This window comes from Saccopteryx leptura, chromosome 4, assembly GCF_036850995.1.
Source record: "Saccopteryx leptura isolate mSacLep1 chromosome 4, mSacLep1_pri_phased_curated, whole genome shotgun sequence".
Taxonomy (NCBI): Eukaryota; Metazoa; Chordata; class Mammalia; order Chiroptera; family Emballonuridae; genus Saccopteryx; species Saccopteryx leptura.
In genome coordinates, this window is record NC_089506.1 from 47,571,527 (window position 1) to 47,586,208 (window position 14,682).

Here is a 14,682-nt window from a genome sequence, read left to right on the forward strand (position 1 = left end):
CTTGTTGGTCCTCACACTTCTCATTTCAATGGATTTTTCTTTGTTGTGTTGGCAGCTAAGTCTTTCCTCAGTGAGTTTCCCATTTTTCATTTTTAAATGAAGTCAACACTTTTGTACAAAATGGCTCCCTTTAAAGTATCAGTTCTCTGTGACTAATTATTGTTATTCATCTATTTATTTAAATGACATTAACTGAGCACCTAGTGTGTGCCAGGAACCGTTGCAAACTGAGGGTAGAAAGGTGGCAAGGCAGTGAAATTTCCCACCTTAGTAAGCTTACATTCTGGAGGATAAACTATATACAGACAAGTACACAAAAGAATGTAGAGTACTGTACAAATAACTAGAAATTATATAAAGAAGAAACGAGCAGGGTAAAAATGATACAGGCTGTGGGATGGGGTGTTATTTTAGATCATTTTCATGGAAGCCTGCTCTGAAGAGGTGACATTTCAGCAGAGACTGAAAGGAGTGAGGCTATGAGAGGCTATGGCGGGCGTGGGGGGACAGGGAGCATTCCAGGTGGAGAGAACCACATGGCAACTGCCCTGAGGTGCAAAATGTTTGCTTTGTTCAAGAACTAGCTAGCACAGAGGTCAGTGTGGCTGGGTGGGATGAACATAGGGCAGCATTGTCCTATGGGAATTAACAGTCTTTAAAAAATGCTGTGCTTCTGACATACTGAAAAAATCATGACAACATTGGCTGGTATTTAATGTGCATCTACTATGTGCCACTCACTATGCGAGTGCATTGTTTCTGTTTCTCATAACAGTTCTGTGAGCTAGCCAATGTATGTGTAAACTGAGGTCCCAAAGGATTTAATTATTTGCCCAAGACCATGTAACCAGCCAAAGGTAGAAAAACCCCACAAGTTTAATTTCATAGCTCATATTCTTAATGACACAATTTCTACAGTATCTTACTACTAATCAACTGAATGATCTCTAAGAAAGACTGACATATGACCAGGAAGATGTGATTTGGAAAGAATCACAAAATGTTCTACAGAGGTAAATTTAGTCTAAAAGTTGTAATGATAACTTCGAGAGTATAGTTTATTTCATATCAGTAGAAACACGAAATCAAAACATTGGATAGACAGAGTAAAAATTATACTTCTCATCATATAAATGAAAAGGCATAATAATGAAGATTTTGGTTTTCCTGGAATGCTAGGTTAACCCTTTGAAATTGCTAATCACATTACCAATGTGGGAGTTGTGTTAAGCTCTGTTTCTTCCAGCTAATGAAATGTTAATTTATAAAAAATTTCACAGATATGTGTAAGCTGATAAAATTTGGGATAGGACCCAAAATTATATAGAAAATCTTTTAAATATGATTTTAACACAAGTTAGAGAAAACACACAGTACTAAATTTGAGCTATAAACCAGTTAGTGGTTCTGTAAACTTGCCTATTATATATATTTAGATGTTAACAACTAAATACTAATCATTTATGTCTGAGAATAAACATATATGATAAAAATGTGGGATCTTTTCAAGTTGCTATTCTGGGCATTAAGGTGAACATTGATATTTTAGTAGTCGTTTATGATAGAGCTGTCTGCTTATTATTTGGAAAGATGATTTGAGTGTAACAAGTTCTGATTTGGGAGGGTAGATTAAATATTACAGGAGAAACTGGTAACCATACATGTGATATAATGCTTAATTTGAACAAAATGACTTATAACTTTTCTTCTTTAAGTAATATGTTATGGATTTTAATTTAGCATGAAGGAAATACACACTTTCTCAACTTTAAATATTTATCTGTTTACTAGCCATGCAGCTAGAAACCATACCATTTGTGTTATGCAGACAATTGAAATGATATGGTTACCACCAGTATTTCCTATTAATTCAAATCTTAGGCAGTAACTGTGGCTTTGAATGTGGCAAAATTCCGAGGCTTAAATGGTATTATTGAGACTCAATCTGTTTCTTTATTTACTTTTCTTGTGTTGGTATCTTTCATAAGCTGACTTTTTCCATATGGTAGCAAAAATGGCTCCCAGAAGCTTGAGGCTTATGTGGTTCTTAAAATAATGACAACTGGGAATAAAAAAGAACACTTCTTATAGGTCCAACAAACATTCTGATGACTAGTAATTGTGAATATTCTGGCCAGGCCTGGATCATGGGGATATGGAAGTCCCTTCTGCACCTCATGGACTAAGAGTAGAATAATGATTTGTCAAAGGAAAATCAGGAGAGTAGGACTCTAGGGACACTGGAAAGTTCAAACATTTTATTTTGTATGTATAAAAATTAAAATCTAGTTTTTAAAGCATTTTCTGTTTTTTACTGTATTTTAAATAAACTTTATCTTTCTTCTCTTAAAAAGCCTTCATAGACAACTTAAGTTCTTATTGATATTGAATCATCTTAGACTGCCATCCTACTTATCATATTTTATTTATGCCAAAACAAGAATTTTCTTATTTTAACATCTCTACATTTGGGATCTGTCTTATAAACATTGATGTGTTATACTTTAATTGGCAACGTTTTTTATTTCTGAGAGGTACATAAAAAAAACTGACAGACTAGATAAAAAATGCTATTTTTCATACTTTATACTTCAACTTTTAATTATATTCTAATTTACATTTTTAATTTTATTGATATGCCCTTAAGAGCTATGTCTTTGTTTTACACTCCTTTGTAATAGTAACCATTGAATATATTTGTTTAATGCACTGTCTGGCACATAACAGAGAATTAGTATATGTTAAATGAATAAGAAAATTAAATTAATTAGTTATGAGTGGGAATTTTTGCATAATATATATATAAACACACATGCAAAACAGCTAACATGTATGTGTTTAGGTATCAAACTAAGCAAATACAATGAAGTTCTAAAGTACAAAGTTTAGATAAGAAAGAAGTTTGTTTCTTTAGTAGTTGGTGGGTGTCCAGAGCAAGAAGGTGGCTCTGCTCCATATGGTCATCCAGGAAGTCGGTCTTTTGTGTCCGACTGAGTCATCTTCTATTCAGGGCTTCTATTTTGGTCCAAAGGGGATACTCCAGTTGTCTCCATTTCCCAGCCCCCAAAAAAGTATAAAAAGAGTGTCCAAGACAAGTTTATTTAATTTAATGTGCTAAAAGTTGCAAAAATCATTTTCTTTCATATTCCAGAGGTCCTAACTTTGTCCACTGGCCACACCTAGCTACAAGTGAGGCTGGAAAATTAGTCTGTAGCCCTTGCTAGGATAAAATACAGAAAGTTCTCTTATTTAAAGGACAGAGAGAATTAGATCGTAGTCTCAGCCTTGGTAAAGGCTCTATGACCAAGGGTTTTTAAAAAATTTTTATGAATGCACACTTACACCTAGAAAGTTTTATTTTATGAGACAATAAATATTGCTATTATTGAACTAAATTTTTTCTTTGATATTTAAACATTAGAAAAATATCAGTTTTATTTCAACAGCATGGATTAGTTAATACCACTTTGAATGATATGTTAAAACACTTGTCATTATTTCCCTTCATTCACTCATTTGAGATTTACTTAGTTCTTCCTATAGGACAGGCAGTGAGGTAGACTGGTATCTTAGTTGTTATATTGTAAATTTTCTTCCCAAGATGCTGAAATGGAAAAGTACAATTTTATAAAGTGTTATGAAAAATGAGGTTTTAGTATGGACTTATTTAAGATTCAGTATAAATTACTGATCAAATATGTAACTTTTTCTCTCCCACAACAGGTTCTTCGGGTGGTTCGGCTTATTAAGATTTCACCTGCATTAGAGGACTTTGTGTACAAGATATTTGGTCCTGGAAAAAAGCTTGGGAGTTTGGTTGTATTTACTGCCAGCCTCTTGATTGTTATGTCAGCAATTAGTTTGCAGATGTTCTGCTTTGTCGAAGAACTGGACAGATTTACAACATTTCCAAGGGTAAGAACAACAACAACAAAAAAAATGCAGTTTAATTTATTATTTTTATTTTAGTAAAAATGGTTAACATCAAAGTAATTTCACTTTAGCAGTAGTTCAAAAATATTTTCAGGTTTTTAATAACTTGAAGTAACTCAGTTTTAATGCTTAGAATGGTCTCCTCCTCAGAGCACAAGTGTTTGAGCATATTTTGAGATTATGCATTAATTCTAAAATTCTGGAAATAACCTAATAGAATGAGATGCTGTAACCAATAAAGATTGAATGTATATAGGCCCTGGCCGGTTGGCTCAGCGGTAGAGCATCAGCCTGGCGTGTGGGGGACCCGGGTTCGATTCCCGGCCAGGGCACATAGGAGAAGCGCCCATTTGCTTCTCCACACCCCCCTTCCTCTCTGCTCTCTCTTCCCTTCCCGCAGCCAAGGCTCCATTGGAGCAAAGATGGCCCAGGCGCTGGGGATGGCTCCTTGGCCTCTGCCCCAGGCGCTAGAGTGGCTCTGGTCTCGGCAGAGCGACGCCCCGGAGGGGCAGAGCATCGCCCCCTGGTGGGCAGAGCTTCGCCCCTGGTGGGCGTGCCGGGTGGATCCCGGTCGGGCGCATGCGGGAGTCTGTCTGACTGTCTCTCCCCGTTTCCAGCTTCAGAAAAATAAAAAAAATAAAAAAAATAAATTAAAAAAAAAAAGATTGAATGTATAGTTCTTAGCACCTAAAAATAAATTTAAAATAAAGTTTGCTTTTTTGTGTTTGTGAGAACTAACATTTTACAATCTGTTTTACAGTTTATATATTTTTATGTGAGATATAATCTAGAAGGATGCTTTTGATTTTGAAGCTCATAAACTACTCTAAAGATTTGAAGTATGATATCTTTTAATCACTTGGTACATGCCTCAGCATTGTCATTAGATTTTGCTTAAACTAAAAAGGATGTTAAATATCAGTCAATCCACAAGCAGAAATCTTGTAGAAGATTTAGTCCCTACCCAGAGGGATCCTGAAATTTAACAACATGTGCTTCTGGAAACATTAAATTTTAAAGACTAAGATAAAAATGTATATATCTTTATCATAAACTGACATAGTAAGGCCTATAATATAGGAAAAATAATCTTGGGATAAGAATTACACATATTTTTTAAAAAGTAAGCTTTGATGGCAAGGATATCTGTATTCATAACAGATAGACTAATTCCCCTGGGTAATTACTTTTTAATCTTATACTAAATTTGTTGCTCATAGCCAAGCGTTTGTTGAGTGCCTGTAAAGAGTCAGGTGATTTTGGTGATCCTGGAATATAAATACAACCAAGTCCTCAATCCTCAGGAAATTCTTGGTTGAGAAGGGTGACCAGTAAGTCAACATAAAGCCTTGAAAAAGGCAAATACAAGGCACTGTGGAAACCCAGAGGTAAGATTCATAACCAGGAATGGAAAAAATCCAAGAATCTTCTTGGACCAGGAGATTCCTGAAGACCAGTTAGATTTAATAAGATGAAGTATAAGAGTGCAGTGTTCCAGATTGTGGGGACAGCATGTGCTAAAGGTCTGGGTGGGCCATTTCTTATTTCAGAACTTAAAGGCAAAAGAATGTTTAACAGCAAGAGAAGGACATAAGGCCAATGAACTTTTAAATGGGATGAAAATATGACCATGTTATACTGATAGTAGAGAACAAGTAGAAGTCAGCATCAGTGATATATAGGATAAAGAGGACAATAGTAAAAGGTTACTGAAGGTGGCATGCAGAACGCTGGTACTGAGATTGGTGTTAGGTGCTGAGTCATCAGGTGTTGAGGTGGTTGTGTAGATCAAGCAACCAAAAGTTACAATGAGCTTTTGTTCACTTGCTGCCACAGTGCAAGCAATGGGAAGAAAAAGGCACTGGCTCCTCAGCATTCCTTTCTCCCCTGAACAGCATTGAGTGAGGGTCAGGTGGATCAGCACAGACATGATGGGGAAGGAAGGATCTTCACACTGCAAAGCCTTGTCATTGCTTATGGTCAGGCCACATAGGATGCCTGGAGCCAACAGCAGGGTCAGCTCTTTCTCCAGAGATGAAGGATGCCATCAAAGATGACAATGATGTCATTAAGTCCACCTTTTCTCAGTCTGCCCCCTAACTGGGCAAATACAAATTGTAGACCACCATCATTCACAGTTAACACTGAGACTTATTATTATGGTCTGTTTCCTAGGCCAGTTTAATTCAACAAACACTGTCAAAGGCCCACTTCAACAAGGCCAGCCATCATTGGCATGGGAGATACTATAAGGAAAACAACTTTCAGTTCTCTTTTTTATTTACACAATCTTATCTTAACTTTATATCTTAATCTTTTACCATTTCTTCTAATCTCAACTGACTGCTTTTATACATATATCCCTTACCCTAAATCTCTTTGAGCCAGATGGTGTTTGGAGTTTAGAATATTGTACATATTGTAAGGGTGCTATCACCCTCTTAAGCATTCTGAATCAGCACCCTATAATCAACACATTAATATTTCTGTAGCAAAACACCAACCTTCAGACAAAAAAAGGATAAAGACAATAAGTAAGTTTTAAGTTAGATCAGATATTTGCCACCAAATGAGCTACCAAAATAAGAAAGAAAAGAAAACACACACACACACACATTTGGGTGTTTTTAAAAACATTTAAATACTGAAGTTGTGAATAAGGTTGTGGACTAGTATAAAGAAGGCATTGCAGACAAGACTCTGGAATCCTTGTTCTACAAGTCTGATTCCACATCCTCACTTCATCACTTTTGAAGCTTTTTATTTACATCTAAAAGAAAAAAAAGTAAAAGTAGTATTTTTGTCCTAGCATTGTGTGTGGAGTAAAAACACCTACAGAAACAGCACAACTTTTGGCTTAGAAAACATTAAAGAAGTTAAAACCCATATAATTTATTTGAAGTTGGTATATTAGCCTCTGTATGAAAGACAAAGCTGCTTTAGATCTATCCCTGACTTAGCCCCTTGGGATTTGCTGTATTTTCCAGTCACAGTAGTAATCAAGTAGCATTACATTTTCATGTCTTCCGTTACTCAGTGGTGCCTTTCTGCCTGATTACTTTGACCATTTAATGAAAGCAGCCAGCGACCGGTGGGCCCCCTAATCAGTTACTCGGCAGCTGACAGTGCTGACAGGCTGAATATGTGCAGTGACAAGGAGTAGGTTTCTTCCTGTACATGAACATAATTAAAAGATAAATACCTGAAAAATAGTCTTATAAAAATGTTAAAAAATATTACGATTACAAAAACTAGTCATTATCATTCCCATTCTAATAAAGCAGGTTAGCGGTACTCGCCTGAAAGAAAATCATCAGGAAAGATGGTTGAAAACACTGTCTAGTTGGGGCTAGCTTGCTATACAGACACTCACTAGTCCATGGGTCTCACTCACCTCCCTTCACCTGCAATATCCCCCTCATTATCCATGCTTGGGTGTTGAGGTGGGCTGGCTAATTATAGTACGCATCAAAGCACAGCACATTAGGAGAAGCAATTTCCTATAAAAAAAATCACACTTTAAAAATCAGCAATTATTTATGTTATTTTTACTTGGGTCCAGGCCATCTGGAGACTATCACCAGAGTACGTAGAACTACGGGGTGCAGGAGAGACAGCTGTGGGACTACTTGCGAGACTCTGAGAAAGAACCAGCTGTGAAAAAAGGAAGAATCCACAGAGGATGAGCCTGACTTAGCTGAGGGAGCCTGGTGTTTGTGCCAGGGAAATAAAGTCAAGCTTGATCTTGACCCAGCCATCCAGGTGGCATATTTCTCTCTAGGGAACAGACTACATGTCAAATTAAACACTGGTTTGATTGGACCTTATTGTATCTTGGGCCCCAGTAACCTGCCATCGAATCCTTCTAAGAGTACCTGACATGGACCTGTAGAAGTGGTTTCCCCATCTAAATTCCAAAAAGAGAATCCTGGATGGGGCAGGAGGCCAGCAGAGAATACAGCAGCCCAGGCATACCAAGTGACTGTCCAGGGCATTGACTCTCCGGTGAAGTTCAGCCCACATTGAAATACCCCAAGTGCTTCCCAAAATACGGGGTGGAGGGGACCCTAAAGGGAGCTCTCACATGGATTCTGCAGGTTAGTTAATGGGTCTGCCCCCCCCTTAGGTGCTTCAGTCTATTTTCCATTTGCAGTAACAATGATCCTTCTAAGGTGTAAATTGTCTCATCATACTCTCCTGTTTGAAGTGCTTCAAGGTTCTCTTTTCCCTCAAAATAACAAACCTTTCCATAGGATTTTCAATATCTTTTTATCTCTAGCCCTATCTACCACTTTAGACTCCTATTTCAGGATTTCCCCTACCACACCTTCCAAAGGCAAAGGCAGTGTCTATCTTGCTCATTAAACCCTCCCTACTTAGCACAATACTTGCCACAGGGCAGCTCTGAATAGGATTTTGAATGAAGCATGAAGGGCACTGCAGGACCAGCACAAACTTGGACGTCCTGTTCTCAGTGGTTCAGGCCGACGAGCCAGGCTCTTTCTTCCACTGCTGTCCACTTGTTCAGCTTCCTCACTTCCCTCTCCTTTATCCCATCTGAGGTGTCTGTATAAGTCTGTCAGAATACATTGGCTCCTGTCAGCAGAAAGCTTGACTCCCACTGACTTAAACAACTAAGAAATTTATCTCCCAAATTTCAAGAAATTAGGTAGACTTCAGAAATCCAGGGCTCTGGGTCTTCCCCTGAAATTCTCAGGTGTTGTTATGGGTTGAATTATGTGCCCCAAGAGATATGTTGAAGGCCTAACCCCCAGGACCCAAAAATGGGACCTTATTTGGAACTAGAGTTTATCAAATTAAAGTGAAGCCATGAGTCTGTGTGGGTATCTGATAGGGCAGCCATGTCAGTGTAAAATGCAGCCTCGAGTCACTGCCCAGCCTCCTTACCTGTAGGCAGTGAGCACTGAAGGGGGTTGTACAGTGTGAAGAAAAAAGAAAAACTTTTTTAATGCAGTCAAGAGGGTGGACTCTAATCCAATATGACTGATATTCTATATAAAGGAGACATTTGGACACAGACACAGACATACACAGAGGGAAGATCATATGCAACACACACACAGAACATGGCTATGTCATTGGAGTGGCATCTACAAACCAGGAACCTCCAAGGGTTGCTGGGTGACACCCAGAGCTAGAAGAGTCTAGGAGGATCCTTCAGAGGGAGCAGGGTCCTGCCAACACCTTGATTTCAGACTGCCAGCCCCCAGAACTGTGAAGGAATAAATTGGCATTGTGTTAAGTCACCAGTTTGGGGTACTTAGTTACAGCAGCTCAAGCAAACGAATGCAGTTGCCTTCTCCATATATTGTATTCACTTTAACAAAATGAATTCAACATTTCCAGGCTCCATGATAAAATCTAGAGGAGGAAGGAGGTCATCTCTGCCTGGTTCTCCTTAAAGCAAAGACACCTCTCCCAGTTCCATTCCCTTTTCCCCCAGCAGAGTTGCTCTCAACTCTTATTGACAAGATTGGGTAACTTGGTCATTTCTAAATGAATCATTGGCAACATGGCTGGAACCAAAATGCCAAACTTAACAACCACAAAAACCACCATGATGGTCAGACCCAAAACCTGAATAAGAATTCTCTCTTTGCTCTTACATGCTGTCAAGAGAAGAAATTTCCAAACCTGTAAGAATTTTTTTATGATTTTATTTGAGCCAAACTGTCGACAATTGCCAGGAAGAAAAGTCTCAATAGATTGAGAAAGCTCCTGAAAATGGTGATTTTTACCACTTATTTTATAGAAAGACATAAGGGGGTTGCATGAAATGGATTGGGCTGGTGCTAGATTAGGGAGGTGAGAGAAAGCAAGGTGAGGAAATCTCTGGGATTGGGCAAAAAGTACTGAAAATTCTTTTACATAGGCAAGAATAAGATAGCTCATAGTTAATTAACATGATAGCAATAACAATGAGGGGATCTGTGGGTTTCTGCACTAGTGTGACATTTGCTCTGATTGGGGGCTAGGGGAGGGGAGGAAAAGAAGATTACCTCCATGTTGTCAGGTACAATATTGTAGATGCAAAAGACAACAGACAGGCTGGATTAAGGTAAGCATTGACCTTTGTTAGAGAAAAATACCTCCCTAGGACGTAACTAATGGCCATGAACTGCTTTTCATTAGAAAGTTTTGTTTTGGGGGTTTTTTTGTTTGTTTGTTTGTTTTCATTTTTTCGAAGCTGGAAACGGGGAGGCAGTCAGACAGACTTCCGCATGCGCCCAACCGGGATCCACCTGGCATGCCCACCAGGGGGTGATGTTCTGCCCATCTGGGGTGTTGCTCTGTCGCTACCAGAGCCATTCTAGTGCCTGGGGCAGAGGCCACAGAGCCATCCCCAGCGCCCGGGCCATCTTTGCTCCAATGGAGCCTCGGCTGCCAGAGGGGAAGAGAGAGACAGAGAGGAAGGAGAGGGGGAGGGGTGGAGAAGCAGATGGGCGCTTCTCCTGTGTGCCCTGGCCAGAAATCGAACCCGGGACTCCTGCACGCCAGGCCGACACTCTACTGCTGAGCCAACCGGCCAGGGCTCATTAGAAAGTTTTAAATTCAGACTGTCCTGTGTGGTTACTTTAGGTCCCTGAGTCTGCAAGGCCATCATGCAGGCCTCCCCTGAGCTTGTCAAGTTCCAGGTGGTCCCTTTTCATCCACACTTCCCAGAGCAAACAGGATGCACATAGACATGTGGTAGGAAGAATAAGTGATATGTACTTGCTTTCACCAGGAGCATCTGGCTTCAGCTCCTTCCCAAGATGCCCAGACAGTACCTGCCAAGCAGCCAGCATAGGGCCTGGCACATAGTAGATTTCTGCTTCCCCTCTTTTTTATGGCAATTGTCCCCTTCTGCCATGCAATGTTGACATTTATGCACAGGTCTTATCACCTCTACTAGACAACAGATACCTTGAGGTTGGCAGCACTGCACTCTCCTCTCCTGATGCTGCCCAAAGCGCTCAGCACTGTGCCGTGGGCCTATAGCATTGAGAAGGACAACAGGGTGGGAACAGCCAGGGAGCCCCAGCATCCAATTCCATGAGGTGGAGAAAGGGTGCTTGAAATTCTTCAATGAAAAAAACAAAGTACCTATTGATAAAATATAATAGAGCAACTTTGTCATCTCAAACCAATAGCTTTCTCTTCTAATTTGGACCAAACTGATGCACTGCTAAGTCGAGTTAACAAGGAAGTGCAGTCTTGCTGAGAGGCAATGCCTTGCAGTTCCTGTTTTGTTTTGTTATTTAGAACAGTAAATTTAACAGGGTGACATTGATCAACAAGAGTACATAGACATGGAAACAACCAAAGTGTCCCTCAATAGAGGATTCAGTAAAGAAGATGTGGTACAATCTATAGAATGGAATACTACTCAGCCATAAGAAACGATGACATAGTATCATTTACAGCAGTTCCTGTTTTGTTGTGACTAACAGGTTGTTTAAAAGGAGAACAATTCAGGTTAACTTTTCCTGATGGAACAGCACGTACAGGCTGCAAATCTGGTCAGAATAGGCAAGAGCCACCGAAGACAGAAACTGCGAATTTCCCATGGTTGCCTGACAAGAGGGCATCCATGTAGTTATTCTCCCGCTGACCGTGTAAAGCAGCTGACCTCTGCGTTACTGAAACACACACACAGTAAAACCCACTGGACATCTTTAACCAGCTCAGTATCTCTTTTTTTTCTTTATTTCTGTGACAAAGACAGAGAGAGGGACAGATAGGGACAGACAGGCAGGAAGGGAGAGAGATGAGAAGCATCCATTCTTGTGTTCTTGTGGCTCCCTAGTCTCCTTAGTTGTTCATTGATTGCTTTCTCTTATATGCCTTGATGGGGGGTGGGGGGCTACAGCAGAGCGAGTAGCATCCTTGGGCTTCAGGCCAGTGACCATGGGGTCATGTCTATGAGCCTGTGCTCAAGCTGGCGACTTCGGGGCTTCAAACCTGGGCCCTCCGCGTCCCAGTCCGACACTCCATCCACTGCACCACCGCCTGGTCAGGCTAGCTCAATATCTTTATTTCTTTCCATTTTTCGCTAAAGTAATAATAATCAGGCCTCATTTGTTTTGCAGTTCAACAAATAGGGACATTTTTATTCATAAATAATACACTGACCTCTATAACATGAGGTACTTGACTTTTAATATTACTGATTGGGTATGTTCTTTTCATTTGCATTCTCTAAATGCTAATTACTTGCTCTATTGAATTTTTACTTATAAAATCATGCCCAAAGCAGTACAGTAAGTAAATGCTATAAAATACTTAATTACAAATTAATTTCCCTTTTTTCTCTCCCCACCAAAATGGCTAATCCTGCTTTTAGTTATGCTGAAAGAATTCCTGAGATATTTATAGAAACAGTGCTTAATTTTTTTCATCATTTTTCAGGTGTTGTTAGAGTTTGACTACATTTTTCATAAATTCAAGGTTTATTTGATCCTCAAAAAGTATAATTATTTCAATTAATATTGCTGAAATCTTTATTAATTTTTGTTTTATTCTTCTGTTTTTCATATACTTTCAATTTCTTTCATGAAATAATTTAGGCATGCAGAGATGGCAAGAATAATAAAATGTATTCTTCAGCTTAACAAGCCCACTGGCTGTGGATCTTGTCCCTTAGTGCCCTCCTCTAAGGGCACTAAGTCTCCTCCCTTTCCCATAAAGAACCACTTTTCTGTATTTGATATTTATGTCTCAGTACATTCCTTTAAGTTTTTAGTGCATATTTGGCATCAACTGAAAACCATAGTTCTTTTTGCAAAATTTAAACCTACTTCGTATGGTTTCATACCATACTGTTTCTTCTAATTATTATTATTTTTTTTTTGCTCAACACAATGCTTGTGAGATTTGCCAATATGATACATGTAGCTATATTTTATTTATTTATTTATTTTTGTATGATATGAAACTATATATTGCACAATATAGGATGGTAGGATGTGTTATTTATATAAAACCCACACAACTGTTTTCCCATTCCCCTGTGGGGAATTCTAAGACTGGCCTTCAAAATATCTGACTCACTGCATAATCCCTTCCCCTTGATTTGGGAAGGATGAGTGAATATGACTGGATTTAACACTCCTCTAGATAGGTTGCCAATCCCTTAATCTGGAGTCAGTCATTAAGGACATAATTTTGAGTTGGCCCGACCGGAAGTCAGGCCCTTCCTGAAGAGAGAGATTCAAAACAAGACAGTCTCCTGTTGGCTGAAGAACTAAGCTGTCATTTTGAAGGACCATGCAGTTAGTACCTAAAGGGGACCTTTAGGGGTGGTAAGCAGCCCCCAGGCAACTGCAGTCAAGAGAGCAAGACCCTCAGTCCTACAACCGCAGGAACTGAATTCTGATAACAACCTAAATGAGGGTAGAGGGAGACCTCAAATTCCTCATGACACCACAGCCTACTTCTTGATTTCAGACCAGGAGAAGAGAATCTACCAATACCATACCCACACCTCTGACCTGTAGAAACTGAGATAATAGATTAGTGTTGTTCAGAGCCGCTAAATTTGTGATACAAACATAGAAAACTAATGCCTGCAGGTTTTGAATGTTTGTTTTTAATATTTTTACTTCAAGTAGTGCTGCTCTGAACATTGCACATGAACTTGTGCACATGTAAAATTCTTTAAGATATATAGCTAGGAACATAATTGCTGAAACTTAGAGTAAAGATATCTTCAACTTTAATAGATATTAGTGAACTTACCTTCCAAAGTACTTTTAGCAATTTATCTGCTATCCGCAATCTATGAGAATGTTTTGTGCCTCACAACTAAGTAACACTTGGTCTTGTCAAGCTGTGTCTTACTTTAAATATTTAGTTCTTCATTTATCCCAAACTGATTTTTGTGGCTGCTGTGATTGGAATAAACCTTAGTTTATTTCTGTTTGGATAACCCATCACCACAGTGCCATTACTAACTGGTCCGTCCGTCTCCTGCCATTTTGCAGTGCCTGCCATAATATGATTCCATATGTGTGTGCTCAGGTCAGAACACACAAGTTCCCTTCTCATGTCCTTTTGCTGTTGAATTTTTTTTTCTGATCAACCTCCAGGAAAGCCCAATAAGTATCCAACTTTGTTTAAGTATCTCAGTTAGCCATTTCCACCTTTCAAGGGCCCATGACTTTGCCCCTCTGTAACTGACACAGCATTTTTAACCCTTTGGGTAGTGAGTTTTTTTCATGATTGCTGACCCCCAGGAATAAGTCTTTTTTCTTTTTTTTTTTTTCTTTTTTTTTTTTTTTTTTTCTGAAGCTAGAAACCGGGAGAGACAGTCAGACAGACTCCCGCATGCGCCCGACCGGGATCCACCCGGAACGGCCACCAGGGGCGACGCTCTTCCCACCAGGGGGCGATGCTCTGCCCCTCCAGGGCGTCGCTCTGCCGTGACTAGAGCCACTCTAGCGCCTGGGGCAGAGGCCAAGGAGCCATCTCCAGCACCCGGGCCATCTTTGCTCCAATGGAGCCTCGGTTGCTGGAGGGGAAGAGAGAGACAGAGAGGAAGGAGAGGGGAAGGGGTGGAGAAGCAAATGGGTGCTTCTCCTGTGTGCCCTGGCCGGGAATCGAACCCAGGACTTCTACATGCCAGGTTGATGCTCCACCACTGAGCCAACTGGCCAGGGAAGTCTTTTTTCAAAAATGAAATTAGTTCCAGTTCCAGTTTTATTAACTTAAAATCATGTTTGTTTGATAACCAATTTATGGAAACAA

At 39.6% G+C, this 14,682-nt stretch overlaps 1 protein-coding gene across 3 annotated transcripts in view; it reads left to right on the forward strand.

Moving 5' to 3' along the window:
- Positions 1–14,682, forward strand: part of NALCN (sodium leak channel, non-selective) — a 318,920-nt gene that overhangs the window by 141,945 nt on the left and 162,293 nt on the right. For all 3 annotated transcript variants that reach the window (XM_066380606.1, XM_066380605.1, XM_066380604.1), the window contains exon 13: positions 3,724–3,915. In XM_066380606.1, the coding sequence (XP_066236703.1) occupies positions 3,724–3,915 (192 nt within the window). The remainder of the gene's footprint in view (positions 1–3,723; positions 3,916–14,682) is intronic.